Raw genomic sequence first — 15,943 nt, 5'->3', positions numbered from 1 at the left:
TGTCCCGTCCGTCTGTCCACCTGTCTGTCCCGTCCGTCTGCCCACCTGTCTGTCCCGTCCGTCTGCCCACCTGTCTGTCCCGTCCGTCTGCCCACCTGTCTGTCCCGTCCGTCTGTCCACCTGTCTGTCCCGTCCGTCTGCCCACCTGTCTGTCCGTCCGTCTGCCCACCTGTCTGTCCCGTCCATCTGCCCACCTGTCTGTCCCATCCGTCTGTCCACCTGTCTGTCCCGTCCGTCTGTCCACCTGTCTGTCCCGTCCGTCTGCCCACCTGTCTGTCCCGTCCGTCTGCCCACCTGTCTGTCCCGTCCGTCTGTCCACCTGTCTGTCCCGTCCGTCTGTCCACCTGTCTGTCCCGTCCGTCTGCCCACCTGTCTGTCCCGTCCGTCTGTCCACCTGTCTGTCCCGTCCGTCTGTCAACCTGTCTGTCCCGTCCGTCTGTCCACCTGTCTGTCCCGTTCGTCTGTCCACCTGTGTGTCCCGTCCGTCTGCCCACCTGTCTGTCCCGTCCGTCTGCCCACCTGTCTGTCCCGTCCGTCTGCCCACCTGTCTGTCCCGTCCGTCTGTCCACCTGTCTGTCCCGTCCGTCTGTCCACCTGTCTGTCCCGTCCGTCTGCCCACCTGTCTGTCCCGTCCGTCTGCCCACCTGTCTGTCCCGTCCGTCTGTCCACCTGTCTGTCCCGTCCGTCTGTCCACCTGTCTGTCCCGTCCGTCTGCCCACCTGTCTGTCCCGTCCGTCTGCCCACATGTCTGTCCCGTCCGTCTGTCCACCTGTCTATCCCGTCCGTCTGTCCACCTGTCTGTCCCGTCCGTCTGCCCACCGGTCTGTCCCGTCCGTCTGTCCACCTGTCTGTCCCGTCCGTCTGCCCACCTGTCTGTCCCGTCCGTCTGTCCACCTGTCTGTCCCGTCCGTCTGTCCACCTGTCTGTCCCGTCCGTCTGCCCACCTGTCTGTCCCGTCCGTCTGTCCACCTGTCTGTCCCGTCCGTCTGTCCACCTGTCTGTCTCGTCCGTCTGTCCACCTGTCTGTCCCGTCCGTCTGCCCACCTGTCTGTCCCGTCCGTCTGTCCATCTGTCTGTCCCGTCCGTCTGTCCACCTGTCTGTCCCGTCCGTTTGCCCACCTGTCTGTCCCGTCCGTCTGTCCACCTGTCTGTCCCGTCCGTCTGCCCACCTGTCTGTCCCGTCCGTCTGTCCACCTGTCTGTCCCGTCCGTCTGTCCACCTGTTTTTTCCCGTCCGTCTGCCCACCTGTCTGTCCCGTCCATCTGTCCACCTGTCTGTCCCGTCCGTCTGTCCACCTGTCTGTCCCGTCCGTCTGTCCACCTGTCTGTCCCGTCCGTCTGCCCACCTGTCTGTCCCGTCCGTCTGTCCACCTGTCTGTCCCGTCCGTCTGCCCACCTGTCTGTCCCGTCCGTCTGTCCACCTGTCTGTCCCGTCCGTATGTCCACCTGTCTGTCCCGTCCGTCTGCCCACCTGTCTGTCCCGTCCGTCTGTCCATTTGTCCGTCTGACCGTGTGTCCGTCCGCGATGTGGGCTTCCAAAGAAATCTAAAACTACTGTAGCTATTTAGATAAAATTTGTTCGGTCGCTATCTTAGAGCATGTTGTAGCATCTATGGCATCACTGCCGTCAGACGTCTGAAAGATTAAATGTAGTTTTATATGTACCTATTACTGTGTTTTTATAACCGTCCGAAATATAACCTGGGCTGCTTTACCATGGACTTTAATAAATTCGTTGCGATATGTACACAAAAAATGTGTCATATATATTTATAATTCTTTGTTTTAATAATTGATAAGTAAAAAAAATATATTTGTTTTTAAATCCCTACAGATGAATAAAAATATTATTTGCGAACACCGAATAGGCAGTCATACAAGGTATTCTTACACAATAACAACACTTCGAAGGAGCTTATGTAAATGTTATTTTGAAATCATTATTTAATGCTAAACTGTTAATCTGCACTTGTATATACGAACTCTCAGGTTTCAATAAATTGTTAGTCATATCGAAATGATTACTCCGTCCAGCTGTTTTGAAACCAAGTTTCGGAACGCACCCGCTGAGACTTGGAAAGCCTTCTTTTCACAGACGAGAGAGCCAAAACCCGAAGTTCCCCGAAGTTCATGCTTTTTTTCCGTGTATCTTTAATGTAGCTATCCTAAGCAAATCAACCGTCCACAATGTTTTAAAGTATTTATAATGTAGCTAACCTAACCTAATTGACCATTAGCATCCTTTTATCAACACCGCCATATTTATTTACAATGAACCAAAATAAAAAACCGAAGATGCACGATCGGGCGTTTGGCTCTCTCGTCTGTGAAAAGAAGGTTTCCCCTGAACACGGTCTGCCAACTCGCAGCCAAGAGACTGTAGCTGGCCTCGCACGGCAGATAATTGCGCAGTTGGCTTGCTTCCACGAGACAAACGGTTCTCATTAGTAGGAGCGCGCTGTTACCTCTACTCTCGGCCGTTGATGTACCGTTGGTCATTTATATTTGGCGTTGCACGGTGTCTTTTGTTTTGCTTTCGGCTACCTTCTTCGTAGAGTTCGCACTGTAGCAACGGCCAACCGGTAGATGCCCCATATTTTACGTCCAGAACCTTATTTCCAGCGAATTTACCATCCATACGCTAACAACAATGTGTGTTGAGTCAGAATCGGAATTCCCAGAGTGGGAAAACTGTAAATGCTGATGTTTGATAAAAAAAAAATTGGTTGTCTGTAAAGTCGGTTTACGGACGATAGTTTAACGTGACAACGTCATAAAAAACATTGATTAAATGATTGCATACTTTTATGAATAAAATTGAATCATTTTTATTTTAATAATAAAAGAACAAATACTTGAAATTATACTAGTAATTAGATTTTTAAAATGCAAGAATAATTAACCTTTATTGCCGGAATTGTTTATGTAATAAGCAATGAAAACCACATTAACTTTTCACTTTACTTTATAAACAGTCGAGTGGAAGAGAGATAGATGCGGCGCAAGCGTACAATGAGCGTAACGGAACAATGTGCGTAACGGGACACTTTTTCGTGCGTGCAGCCGGCGTTCATCGATATATTAGACGTCACGTCAAAAAACTCTTTATTTTAAAAATAAATCAATACGTATTTAAAAAAAATGTTTTAAATTCTTTGATTTATAATTATGTTGATGAATATAATTCTTTAATACGATAAGACCTTTATTAGTGTCGCCGTTAAAATCTACAGTACGGGTGTAGATAACTGTTGGCCAAGACATGGCTGGATTCATTAATCACTTATTGTTTACAATAATATATATCTTAGATAATAAATAACATTAGTTTTTTTTGTAAAAACAGCTAATCTTATTTTAATTCAGTAAGCTATTTATAAAATTATATATAAAGTTATTTAATTAAATAAATCAACCTAATTTGGCCAACCTAAGGTTTTATGTTTTAAACTCTGTTGACTGCCACATCTAAGGCTATACGCACCCAACACTAGTCACTGGAGGTTCCCTGTCTGATCACTGGCTTACAGACCGTCTGCCGCTTAAGGCAAGTTCACGCTCGAATACGATTACGTAAAATCGTCAGTATAAGAACGAATGTATTGTTTATTATTCCAAAATAAAAAGAAAGCACACACAACTTACTTGAATGTTTCGTAAATTCAACAATATTTCATAATTCATTAAAAAATATTAATTTCAAAATTACCTATCCATTAAAATAAAAAGCTAACTCAAATTTATTTTTGAGTTATAGGCTACATTTCAAAATAAATGTACTCAATGCACTTTAAAGTCTTCTTCGTATACAGATTGAGCAAAAAATTGATCATGACACTTTCAAAAAAAATAAATTATAAAAACTAAACGATGTGGCGAATTTACCTGAAAATTTGTTTAGTCAATAGAGAATCTCTGGACGTTAATTTATTTATTTTTCACAAGTTACAGTGCCTCCAAAAGCGCTACAAACGACTCCAAAACATTCGCAAAAAGATTCCGGTATTTTCTATTGGTTGAAAGAAGTTTCAGGTAAATCGTCAACACGTTTTAATTTTAATGATTTTTTTTAATTGTACTGATTATTTTTGCTAATTATGTACATTCTTATTGGCTAACCACTCTCTGCAACTTCGTGAAATATAATTTCACCATGTTCACGCACATAAGTACACGTTAATATGTGATCCCATATACGACACGCATACGTCTAGCATAAACCTGCCGTCACAAGCTTTCGTTATTTTTTTTTTTTTTTTTTCACGTTTAACCAACCGTCAGTTTTCATGACAGGGTAAACAACGCACACTGAGCCAGGCTGGTACGTCAGAGACAAAGAAGTTGCGCTTAGTAATTAAACCATATAACTTAATTACACTACAAAAAAATGGTATGCCACCGTAAAAGTAAATTTTTTATATAAAATTTTTTAGGACAGTAAAATTGTGAAGGTTGTCAATGTTATTTCAGTTAAAGTCACTCTTGAAAATGTAATTAATTACTAAACATTTATATTATTGCAAAAGAGAAACTATTTGTAGCAGGCGTTCCATTACAACTTATACTGTCGTCAAAGAGAGCAAATATTTTAATAATGGTTGACAATATTTTTTTGAAAACAAGATGTCTTATTTTTTTTTCCGTCACCTTAGAAGTTAAACTTTAATGTCAGCAGATAATGCTTGTGATTAAATTATTTCAAGATTAAAATTTGAATTTATACGCAACATAAAATGTTTCATGAAAATTCAAAGAAAGAAATGACTGATCGCAAGTCACACTGCAGTTCACAGATGTACGGTTGACCACGGCTGACGTGGCTGACGTGGCAACGTGGCGCGGTGTTGCCGCAGGGAAGCTGGACAGGCTGTACCTGTACCTGATCGTGGCGGCGGCGGCGCTGCTGCTGCTGCTGCTGGGGGCGGCGGCCGCCCACCGCGCGCTGCTCCGCCCCCGCCGCGCGCGCCGCCGCGCCGCCGAGCTCCTGGACGCCAAGGCCGCGGCCGCCGCCAGCCGCGCCTTCTCCACCGTCGACCTGACGCAGACGCCGCCCCCGCCGCCGCCCCCGGAGCTGACGCGCTCCGGCACCAGGGGCGGCGCCACCCTGCCCCGCAGCCTCGCGCGCGGCGGCGACGCGCGCTTCTACTACGGCTGACCGGGGCTGGAGGGGCGCGTGCCCGCCCCCAGGCCGCCCGACCTGTACCCGGCGCCCGCCCCCGCCGCCTCCGGCAACAGGATCTGCCCCGGCACCAGGACGTACTGCTTCTAGCGCCCGCGGGGTGGGACGCCGCCTGGAGACCTCCTCCGCTACGCTGAGCTCCTGATACGCCCGTGCTGGCAACATATGTGCTGCGTTCGACCAGGTGTCGCTCTAAGACCTCCTCCGTTCTGCTGAGCTCCTGATACGCCCGTGCTGGCAACATACGTGCTGCGTTCGACCAGGTGTCGCTCTAAGACCTCCTCCGTTCTGCTGAGCTCCTGATACGCCCGTGCCGGCAACATACGTGCTACGTACGACCAGGTGTCTGTCGCTCAAGACCTCCTCCATTCTGCTGAGCTCCTGATACGCCCGTGCTGGCAACATACGTGCTGCGTACGACCAGGTGTCGCTCTAAGACCTCCTCCTCTCCGCTGAGCTCCTGATACGCCCGTGCTGGCAACATACGTGCTGCGTTCGACCAGGTGTCGCTCTAAGACCTCCTCCGCTACGCTGAGCTCCTGATACGCCCGTGCTGGCAACATACGTGCTGCGTTCGACCAGGTGTCGCTCTAAGACCTCCTCCATTCTGCTGAGCTCCTGATACGCCCGTGCTGGCAACATACGTGCTGCGTTCGACCAGGTGTCGCTCTAAGACCTCCTCCGCTACGCTGAGCTCCTGATACGCCCGTGCTGGCAACATACGTGCTGCGTTCGACCAGGTGTCGCTCTAAGACCTCCTCCGTTCTGCTGAGCTCCTGATACGCCCATGCCGGCAACATACGTGCTGCGTTCGACCAGGTGTCGCTCTAAGACCTCCTCCGCTTCGCTGAGCTCCTGATACGCCCATGCCGGCAACATACGTGCTGCGTTCGACCAGGTGTCGCTCTAAGACCTCCTCCGCTTCGCTGAGCTCCTGATACGCCCGTGCTGGCGACATACGTGCTACGTACGACCAGGGGTTGCTGAAGACCTCCTCCGCTGTGCGGAACGCGTGGTACATCTGTGCTGGCAGATACCGAGAAGAGTGGACAGAGAGAAAGAAAGAAAGAAAGGAACGATAATGGGTGGGAACACCACCTCCGTTCTGCTGTCCTCTTAATAATAAACCCATGCTCGCAAGTGAGTGAAGTCTCCTGAGACTCCGTGGAGTGAGTGACTGTATGTTCTCCGGACTGACGTGCTGGCATGAACTGAAGTGGTAGGCCCCTGATCTCATTCTCCTGTGGAGATGGGCCGGTTCTCTCTCTCTCTCTGCTCTGTAGCCATACGACGTTTTGGCATACCGTGATGCGAGGCAAGGCTCATCTTTGGGGTTACTCATACTACAGTAGCTGGACATATGCAGTAATGACATTAATACCGAGTGTGTGTTTTTTAAACGTATGTACTCAAGGTTATTTATTGTGCGACGAACTAACTGCCTCTTTTCCGAACATTCCAGAAATCCAAGAACGGATGGTATCTGCAGGGAAGCGACATTCCTAAACATTCAATATTTAGGTGATTGTTGACAAAACTTTTGTAAATTTGTTACATTTGGACATGCGCTCAACATGAAATAGGACGCGGTGAAATCACTGCGGGTGTTCTTTCATATGATCCTTCTGTCACGTGACGGAGCTATGCCCCTAAGGTGGGCTCCGAAACAATTGGTCACTGAGTCTATGCTTGATACTGGGATCTAACCTACGACCCTCACCTCAAGGGTGTAATAATGTCTTGGCCACGTAACCGCCGTATGTGATGGCATGACAGGGAGAAAGACGAAAAATTAGACATTTTTGAGGAGTGATTACTAAATTGAAGTCAAGGTTTTTGCCGTTTACTCAAGAGAAATTATTTCCCTATGCCCTTCTTAATTATCTTTTCACAATTTCTTTAAGAAAATTCGGTATCTACTTTCTTTAAATGATTCATGCAACGGGGAAATTTGATTTAATGCAGTTTTTTTTTACATACGCCATTGCAGTTTTGCAGTGTTTGTCATGGACAATTTCAAAAAAATCAAAATTTTTTTATCAGGATTTTTCCATGACAAACTTCAGTACCTGTTACTTATTAAACTGCAAATTATAACAGCCGGGTTTGTAAGGAGCTGTCGCGCGATGAACTAGGCCCTAATAACGATGTTTTGTTTTCTTTTTCCTCATTATTCATTTCTTACTCTTCCTCTCTTTCGCCAAGTTGTAACACCGAACTCTCCTCGATATTTTGGCCTGTTCATTAAAATGTTTTGCCTCGGGGTAGTTAAATATTATGTCATAAACCTGCCATTCATTTTTTTTCTTCGTTTTCTCGGCGTATTTGCTAACTTCGTGAGTTACGTAACTGAATTAATTATTTTTTTGTTCTATTATCCTTTGAGACTGAGTGTACGCAGCAACATGCCAGGTTTATTTCCTGTCCACACTTTGCATATTATACCATCTCACATCTAAATAAGAAATATTTACGTATTTGAATACACACAGGACATGCATTTGCATTCAAGTTAATGAAATTTAAGAACAATTTTTATTTATGGATGTGATTAATGAACGGTCAAAAATAATTCGCTCCGTAGTAAATGTATTCATAACAATATTAAATCCCGAACCATAACTTCAACTTTGAATTACACTTTTTAAAAAACATTGTGATAACTAGTAGTATAGTCATTTTCATTTTATTTCATTCCAATCTTTATTGAAATGTGACTTTTTTGTATTTATTTTTATTATAGTTTTTTTTTCACATGAAATGAAAACGCAGTAATTAGTCATCAAAACGATAGCATTTAATTATTCATTTGCAGTAGTGCCAGAGAAAGTAGCGTCGGAGTTTTAGAAAAAATTTGTTTTTAAAGCACAATAGGCCTTGTCGTACTGCAGACAGAAATTTTCTTACTATTTATCATAAATCTTAAAACTTACCTTGAATCAACTATAAAAAAATGTATTCATCTAATGTGAATATGAAATCATGAAAGTTTGTTGTTGTTGGATGTAATTTTTTTTGACGTGATAACGTCTTATAAATCTATGAACGCCGGCTGCACGTGCGAAAAACTGTCACGTTCCGCCTGAACCGAGCGTGCAAGAACCGGCCAACCACCGCGCGAGAAAATCTTCTATGATATCAAACAGGTTAAGCCGAGCTTTTTTGAACTAATTGTTCGTGATTATATTTAAACTAATCATTTAAATTAAATTTGCAACAACTGTAAATAATATTTTGAAAATTAAAAAAGTATGCAATTTTTTCATCAATATTTTTTTATGACGTTATCACGTAAAATTATCGTCCATAAAAACGACTTTACAGAGACAACCCCTCTTCTTTTTTTTTTTAAATTTTACAATTGATATGCCCAGGTACAGTCAGCACTTTACCTTCCAATCAATTTACGACTACAGTGAAAGGGCTGCTGCCGCCATTTCTTTGTGGGGCTTTTACTCCCGCGGTCCCGAAGGAACCTTTTATTGCCCCTTTTTGTTTTTACGATGCACTTCGTTTGGGCCGTTCCAGGCCCAGAGACATCCTTGTACTCGCGGTCCTGCAGGCTGCGCGCTTGCAGAGACATCTGCCGCCCTTCTCGCTGAAGCACTCTCGCTTGCTCTCGGCGACCTTGGGGCCTGGGGCCCTGGAACGAGCACCTGGCTGAGTAGGCTCGCGATCTACAAACACGCTCAGGCGTTCTTCCGTGAAGGAAGTGACTACGCAAGTGTTGCATCAGTTAATGTTCGCAGGCTCTCTATTACTAAATCAAAGCTTGTCACTGTCATAAAATAATTGAATTGAAATAATTAAGGAACAACTTTTTTTTCCCACATATTTTTGTGGTATATAAATTTCTCCCAATTATTTCAATGAAATCATTTTCAGACAACGACAGAATCCGTGGTGGTTGTATAACTTCATTCAATAAAACATTATCCAGACACTTAGTGCCCCATATTAAATACTTTCTCTGTTGTTGACAATGAAAGTGTTGTTCATTCCCAACTTCAAAGACGTGTACCATCTTTGGGAAGTTGTTTAGAGCAAAAGTCACCTAGATGCTTTCGTCTGAAGTAGTTTGACTTCTGGGTTGTAGCCGCGTCCTTGGAGAATAATTCACCGACGTTTCGGTCGATATTCTGCTCCCTGATGATGGCGCCTGCAACGTCGACCGAGATTATTCGCCAAGGACACGGCTACAACCCAGAAGCCAAGCTAATTCAGTGTTTCATCAGGCTTATCAGCTTTTTTATTTTATTTTAAGTGAAACTTCTTTAGGCTCGATGAGAGTAAAACTTCAAGGGCGAATTTTTAACGCAACGTTTTCGTGAAAAATTGTTGTCTGACGCGAAAAGAAGAGAGGATAGGCACTTGGCCAAAGAGATATAAAGAGAGCACTATGCCATACACGTTGCTGGGCTCGTTTTGGTTCTCCTCTTTGTGCGATGATTCGTCCCCCGCTCCACAAAATAATAGAACCGAGAGAGATCGATGAATGAAATAGTAAAAGTGGAGTGTCCGCATGCGCTTGTTTCAGAAAATAGATATAGGTATCCTATACAGTCATCTGAGAATGCCTTGGATTTTGTATTTTGTCACTTATGGGAGATATCTTACTGGGTATGTGTCACTTCCGCGCCGCGGAAGGTAATGGGTAGCCACTGCAGTCTCATCGCGCCTAGTTCTCCACGTGGTGTCCAGCTCAGCCTCCGGGACTGTCAACCCATCATCTTCATCTTCTTTTCTTCTTCATTCTCGGATGTGAAAACAAATGGTTCATCTTTTCCCCAGTTTTCGCATTTGCCTTGCCCATCAAAGTGAAAGATCCTTAATCCGGCATTATTATTTTTTTTCGAAACGAGCTTTGATCCGGCACCGAAACGTTCAGAATTTTTTTTCTCTCGGGTGTATTCCAGTTGTTGTCCTTGGCCGCAAGGCCGCATTGCTGCACTGACGGCGTTTTCAGATCGGCCACAGTCCATCGCTGATGTCCGTTTTCATTCAGTACAGTTTTACTTGTTTTCTACTGTGTCACATATCACACTTTCACACTTGGTGTACCTACCTGTGAAAACTATTTTGAAATTCGTTAATCCAACAAAATCGCGATCCGGATGGCCGAATTATAATTTTTTTTTCACTGTATTGTGTTCTTTTCAGTAACGACGATTTCATGATTTTACCACAGTAAATAAATCACCCAACCGAAATATTTTGACGAAGTTTTCCGTTCGTTTAACTCATCCGAATTACTCTTGAGCCGCTAGATTTCAAGCCTCCCACTACGTGCACTGGGTGTGGCATTGTTAAGTGTTTTCAAAATCATGATATATTTTTATTTTCACTCTAAAGAAAATCGTAGGTATGGGTGAAAAGTGTGTGTGATCTGCGCTGAGAAGCAAGAAGATTGTCATGGACAAACGTATCTTGGTGTCCAGCGCTACGGAAGTTCTGAAACAGTGTCTCGACATTTTTTCTTCAAAAATTATTAAAGTATTAATAATGATGGAGTGAACATCATTCTTACTCAAACAGTTGATTGTGACAAATTAAAAAGAAATGGATGAATACATAAAATATTGCCACGTTAAAATTAAAATTTTTATATCATGAAAGTACTAGTTAACACATTTCCTGGAACAAAAAAAAAACATTAACCAACTAATAATGTAGTGTATTTTAAACTTTTTATTTTAAGTTTCTACCCTTTTACCTTATTTTTACATTTGTAGTCAGATCACAAACATTTGTAATGCTTTTTACTAATATTTATAGCATGAACAGTTTATTAAATTACTGCAATTGTATTTTAGATATACCTAATATTTTCATAACAGGGCATATTTTACTAACCAAAAGTTACTTCTGTTTTTCTTAATAGTATTTTATGAAAAATATTAACTACATGTTATTATAATTTTGTTGTTTTTGTTGAAATAATTTAATGCGATTATAATACTGTATTATTAATTCGTTGATTGTTTTTTATTAAATTCGGCTGTTACATGCTGAGAAGTTTATAATTTATTTTTGTAATTAAAATATGCTGTAAGTATTTCAAGATAAGTGTAAAAACAATTTCTGAGTTAATATGTGTTCAAGTTTGCGTGTTTTGTTACTTTTAATGTTATTTGCTAGTTGTTATAAAGTTTCTAACACAAACTGTTGGCTTGATTATCAAGTTAATTAACACGGCTGGGTTGGCAAATTGATGAAGGTAAGTTACGGAAGTCTCATGAAAGCTGTGGGTAACAGTTTGTAACAATGAGAAATTAATAAAAAAATAGCTAAAGAAATACAGAAGAAGTTACCTAACATTAACCCTCTTAAGGCCCCCGCCTACCCGGGAACACACGCGGTGCGCAGAGCTTCAGGAACAACAACGCCATTTCAAAACTACTCGAGATATCTGAGTGTGGTCTGCTTACGAAAAGCATTTAAGAGTTCGCTGAGGGCCGAAAAGTACTTTTGATTTCGGATTAAGTTTTTAAACTTAATTTTTAGAAGAGTTAAACTGGCTGAAACGCACATTTCAGAGTAATTTTTAGGCGTAAAAAAAAACGGTACAGATTCTTGAAAGAACTTAAGGGACTTTCGTTACACATTTATCTTCATTTCTCGGCCATATAATGTTACGGTCACCGCTCATATGCACTGGGAGAAGACTGCGCGCCAGTCCAGAGGAGACACCGCGCTAGAAGCACCAGCGAGCGTCGCGCTTATCATCCCGCCTGAAGAGGCGGGCTCCTTAAGCCAAAAAGAAGTAGATTTGTTTAAACCTTTATTAATAATTCTATATCCTGATGTGTTCCCCGTTCCCACATGGTATGGTCCAGGTTCACGTTACTGTGCCAAAAGCCAAAAGCCCAGAATCCAGCTAGAATGACTGTAAGCAGGTAAGTCACTCCCTGTTACCAACTATTAAGTGTCAATACCAGCCAATGAAACTAAAAATAAATTATATTTTTGAGTTAAGTTAATGCACAGGCTTCTTTGGGCTGTAATAATTTATACAAAATGTATAAGTATTCTTTATTTGCAGTAAATGTGTCACAAAGTTAAAATTAATGAACTGTATTTTAATTTAAAAAATACAAACACATATAATATTATGTGTTTGCATTCGGCCAACAATATGCTGTGAATTCACCATGACAAAATAAGACGAAAGCATCTAGGTGACTTTTGCTCTAAACAACTTCCCAAAGATGGTACACGTCTTTGAAGTTGGGAATGAACAACACTTTCATTGTAAACAACAGAGAAAGTATTTAATATGGGGCACTAAGTGTCTGGATAATGTTTTATTGAATGAAGTTATACAACCACCACGGATTCTGTCGTTGTCTGAAAATGATTTCATTGAAATAATTGGGGGAAATTTATATGCCACAAAAATATGTGGAAAAAAGTTGTTCCTTAATTATTTCAATTCAATTATTTTATGACAGTGACAAGCTTTGATTTAGTAATAGAATTTTTTTTTCAATTAAATGTAACCTAGACTCTAAGTGTTCCATCTGAAATACTTTATATATTATTTACAATAACTATGTTTTCCAGCTCTAACTTCAAAGACATATCCCAGCCTTGAGATGCACTTTAGACCATAAGGCGTATGGATTTTTTTTTCGATTTATTTTGTCGCAATGAACCTGCAACAGAAGCTTGCCGGTCGAATTTTGACTCACAATGTACAGATAAAAAATATAGGTACCTTTTAGGTTAGTTACAAACTGTTCTTTTATACGTTCCAGGCAACAATTTTTATAAATACATAGTAATATATTATATATTATTCACATTACAGCATAACTTGGAAAATAATCTTAGTTAATACGTTAAATTTTTGAAGTTATACTTCGTTAGACAAGTTACGAAAAAAAAAAGAAAGAAAAAAAAAAGAGAGACACTGAATTTGGACGATGCGCGCGCACATGCCACGGAATTTTCACAAGATGTAAAAAGGCTACATACGTAAAGAAATTATGTATGTGCTTTTGAATCTTAAACTTAATGACTGGTATTGAATACTGGTCCATATAGCTAAAAGCATTTATTTATTGTAAATATTAGTGGTATAATTTGTGTTTATAAAATTTATCAAGTGTATTTAAATATAAGTTAGGTTATGTTCCCGTATGAATAATTTATTTGCATTATAATTTAGTACATTGTTATTTAATAAACAATTACAATTAATGCATTAGAATAAACACTTAGCATATTTATTGATTTTCGTTGATAATTAAAATTTATCTCGATTATTTTACTACAGTGAAATAGTTAATTTTATACGCGAATACTGGGTACTTATTTGAATTTTTTAATTAGGTTGAATGCATACTTTATACCAACCGAATTTATAATATCATCCCAGCACAGGGACGTCGGAACGTTTTCATGGGTGAGGGGGCGAAAAGATGTATCACACTTAGCTCAGTCCTAGAGCGGGGGGCTCTCCCCCGGGAAAATTTTGAAATTTTAGATGCAAAATTGTGCTATTTAATGAGTTTCCGAACCAAAATATGAAATATACCATTCCAAGAATTTGATGTAGAATGTATTAAATACTACTCTGACAGTAGATGTAGTACAATTTAAATAAAATACCATCTAGGAATTTGCAATCATTTTACAGTATGTTGACAATTATAAATTTTATATTCTAATCAATGTGATCACCAATGCAACGTTTGTAACTACTGTTTGAGAAAAATACTACTAGGGTAAATATGTAGTTGAGCGGTATTTGCGAAAAAAAAAAGTTAAAAATCTGAAAATACTTTTATTGTATGCTCTTCAACTTCCTCTTTTCATTAAAAGCGGTGGAGATGAGAAATTCCAAATACTTTAGGAGATATCGCCGTTCTTATTTTGCTATACAAGACCTGTGTAATCATTCGACCGCCGAAATTTTTTTTATTGATATGTGTTTGTGAATGCCTAATTAATGAAAATGGTCGATTAGGTCAGGTCAGTTATATTATAAATACTTTGAAACTAAGCGTACATTAAAAATAATATGAATAAATTTCAATGGTTCTTTAGTTTTAAAGTATTTATAATGTAACTGACCTGACCTAACAAACCGGGACAAAGGATGAACAGTAATAACTCACGTAAATTTTTTTTTTTTACTTACTACTTGCGCAACAATATCCAAATAACAAATAAGACTTTAAAATTAGAAACGTTAAAAACTCACCTAAGTTGGAGGCGGTAATTAAACACAGTTTTAAACAATAAATGAACTAAATAATCACGTATTGGTTCATTTGAATTCTGGCCTATCACGAACAATCACGTGACATCATTATCCAATAAAAAAAATAGATACTAGTAAACAAGAAACAATATTATACGCCACATAAATGCACTGGTATTGTGATGAAATTTAAAAATTCTATATCTCCTAAAGTATTTGGAATTTCTTATCTCCGCCGCTTTTAATGAAAAGAGGAGGTTGAAGAGCATATAATAAAAGTATTTTCGGATTTTTAACATTTTCTTTTCGCAAATACCGCTCAACTACATATTTACCACTACTAGGAGCAAACTTTTATTCTGGGAAAAGGAGGGGGGCAAAATTCTACTCTCGCCCCCCCCCCCCCATGCATAACAGCACGGGGGCGACTCGCCCCTGCTGCCCCCCCCCCCCCCCTGTTCCGACACGACCCTGTTCCAGCACTTTTATTATTATATTTATATTTATTATTTAAATGAAAAATTAAAGTTTGTTCTTTAGTACGCCAAGTAGGTACTATAACTTATTTCGCGCGCACCCTTTTTATTTAAACATACTAACTCTGCCAAACATAACACTTACCGGCCAGTTCTGGACCAAAACATCGGATGCAACTCGCAGTCCAGTTCTCTTGGCTGCTTCAGCACGTTGCGTAACACACTTGAAGCTACTTCCAATGTCAAGTACACGCATGCCGGAGTCTAAGCGAACACGCGGAACTGCAATTGCTATTGTTGTGTTTCTCGCGTAACGAACTATAGCTTGAAGCTGCACGTTTTTATTTACCGGCGTCGTGATAACGCTACGGAATTTTTTTTCCTCCCCCTTTCTTTTAACCACTGGACGTAATAATTTAACGAGCGAAAGCGTTTGGCTTCTCGCTAAACGATAAAGTGCGGACCCCGCTGCTCTGCATGCAAATGACACTCTGATAGCTGGCGATGGGGAAACCGGCAGATTGGCCGACTTTTTTTTTTTTTTTTACTGCAGTAGAAAAAAAACCGTTGAGAGGAAATGGCCCACCCGCCTCTTGTGCCCCTCTGGTCGCAGTGATTAAAAGCTGACGGTTTTACTGCCGGCGGAGAGACCAGCAGCTTTGGTTAAAGGGGGTCAGAGGGGGGGGGGGGGGGGAAGTCTGATGGCGCCCGTAAACTAAGCGACCGAGCGTAGCGCGACTGCTGGTAACACATTTTTTTTTAACCTTTCTTTTTTCATTTGCGTTGTTCGTCTGACCAAAGGCAATGTCATCAGACGAACACACAGCTGACACGAAGCAAGAACATCGTAATTGGGGGGGGGGGGGGGGGGGGCAGCGAGGAACAGCCATCGTCCGGGGCGATCCTGGCCAATCACGTGTGCGGACGAACAGGACAGGGAATCGAATCCTGTTCCCGCCGAGCTCAAGGCCAGTCAGTGTGTTAGGTACCTTTAAGCTTATAGCACCCGCCATCTTGGATTCTGGAAGGTTGCGATTTTCGTGACGGCCACCATCTTGAAAATTTATGGAAATTCGGGAAA

At 41.5% G+C, this 15,943-nt stretch overlaps 1 protein-coding gene across 2 annotated transcripts in view; it reads right to left on the bottom strand.

Moving 5' to 3' along the window:
- LOC134537388 (dynein light chain Tctex-type 1) overlaps nt 1–15,943 on the bottom strand; it is a 250,492-nt gene that overhangs the window by 234,255 nt on the left and 294 nt on the right. Inside the window, exon 1 of one of the 2 annotated variants that reach the window (XM_063377757.1) lies at nt 15,008–15,338. The exons of the other annotated variant lie outside the window; for it this stretch is intronic. Coding sequence (XP_063233827.1) covers nt 15,008–15,030 — 23 coding nt within the window. The 5' untranslated portion in view covers nt 15,031–15,338. Of the gene's footprint in view, nt 1–15,007; nt 15,339–15,943 lie in introns of those variants that run through there. 2 annotated transcript variants of the gene reach the window in all.

This window comes from Bacillus rossius, chromosome 12 (assembly GCF_032445375.1).
Source record: "Bacillus rossius redtenbacheri isolate Brsri chromosome 12, Brsri_v3, whole genome shotgun sequence".
Taxonomy (NCBI): domain Eukaryota; kingdom Metazoa; phylum Arthropoda; class Insecta; order Phasmatodea; family Bacillidae; genus Bacillus; species Bacillus rossius.
Note: the sequence above shows the minus strand (reverse complement) of the source record. Positions and strands in the feature narration are given on the sequence as shown.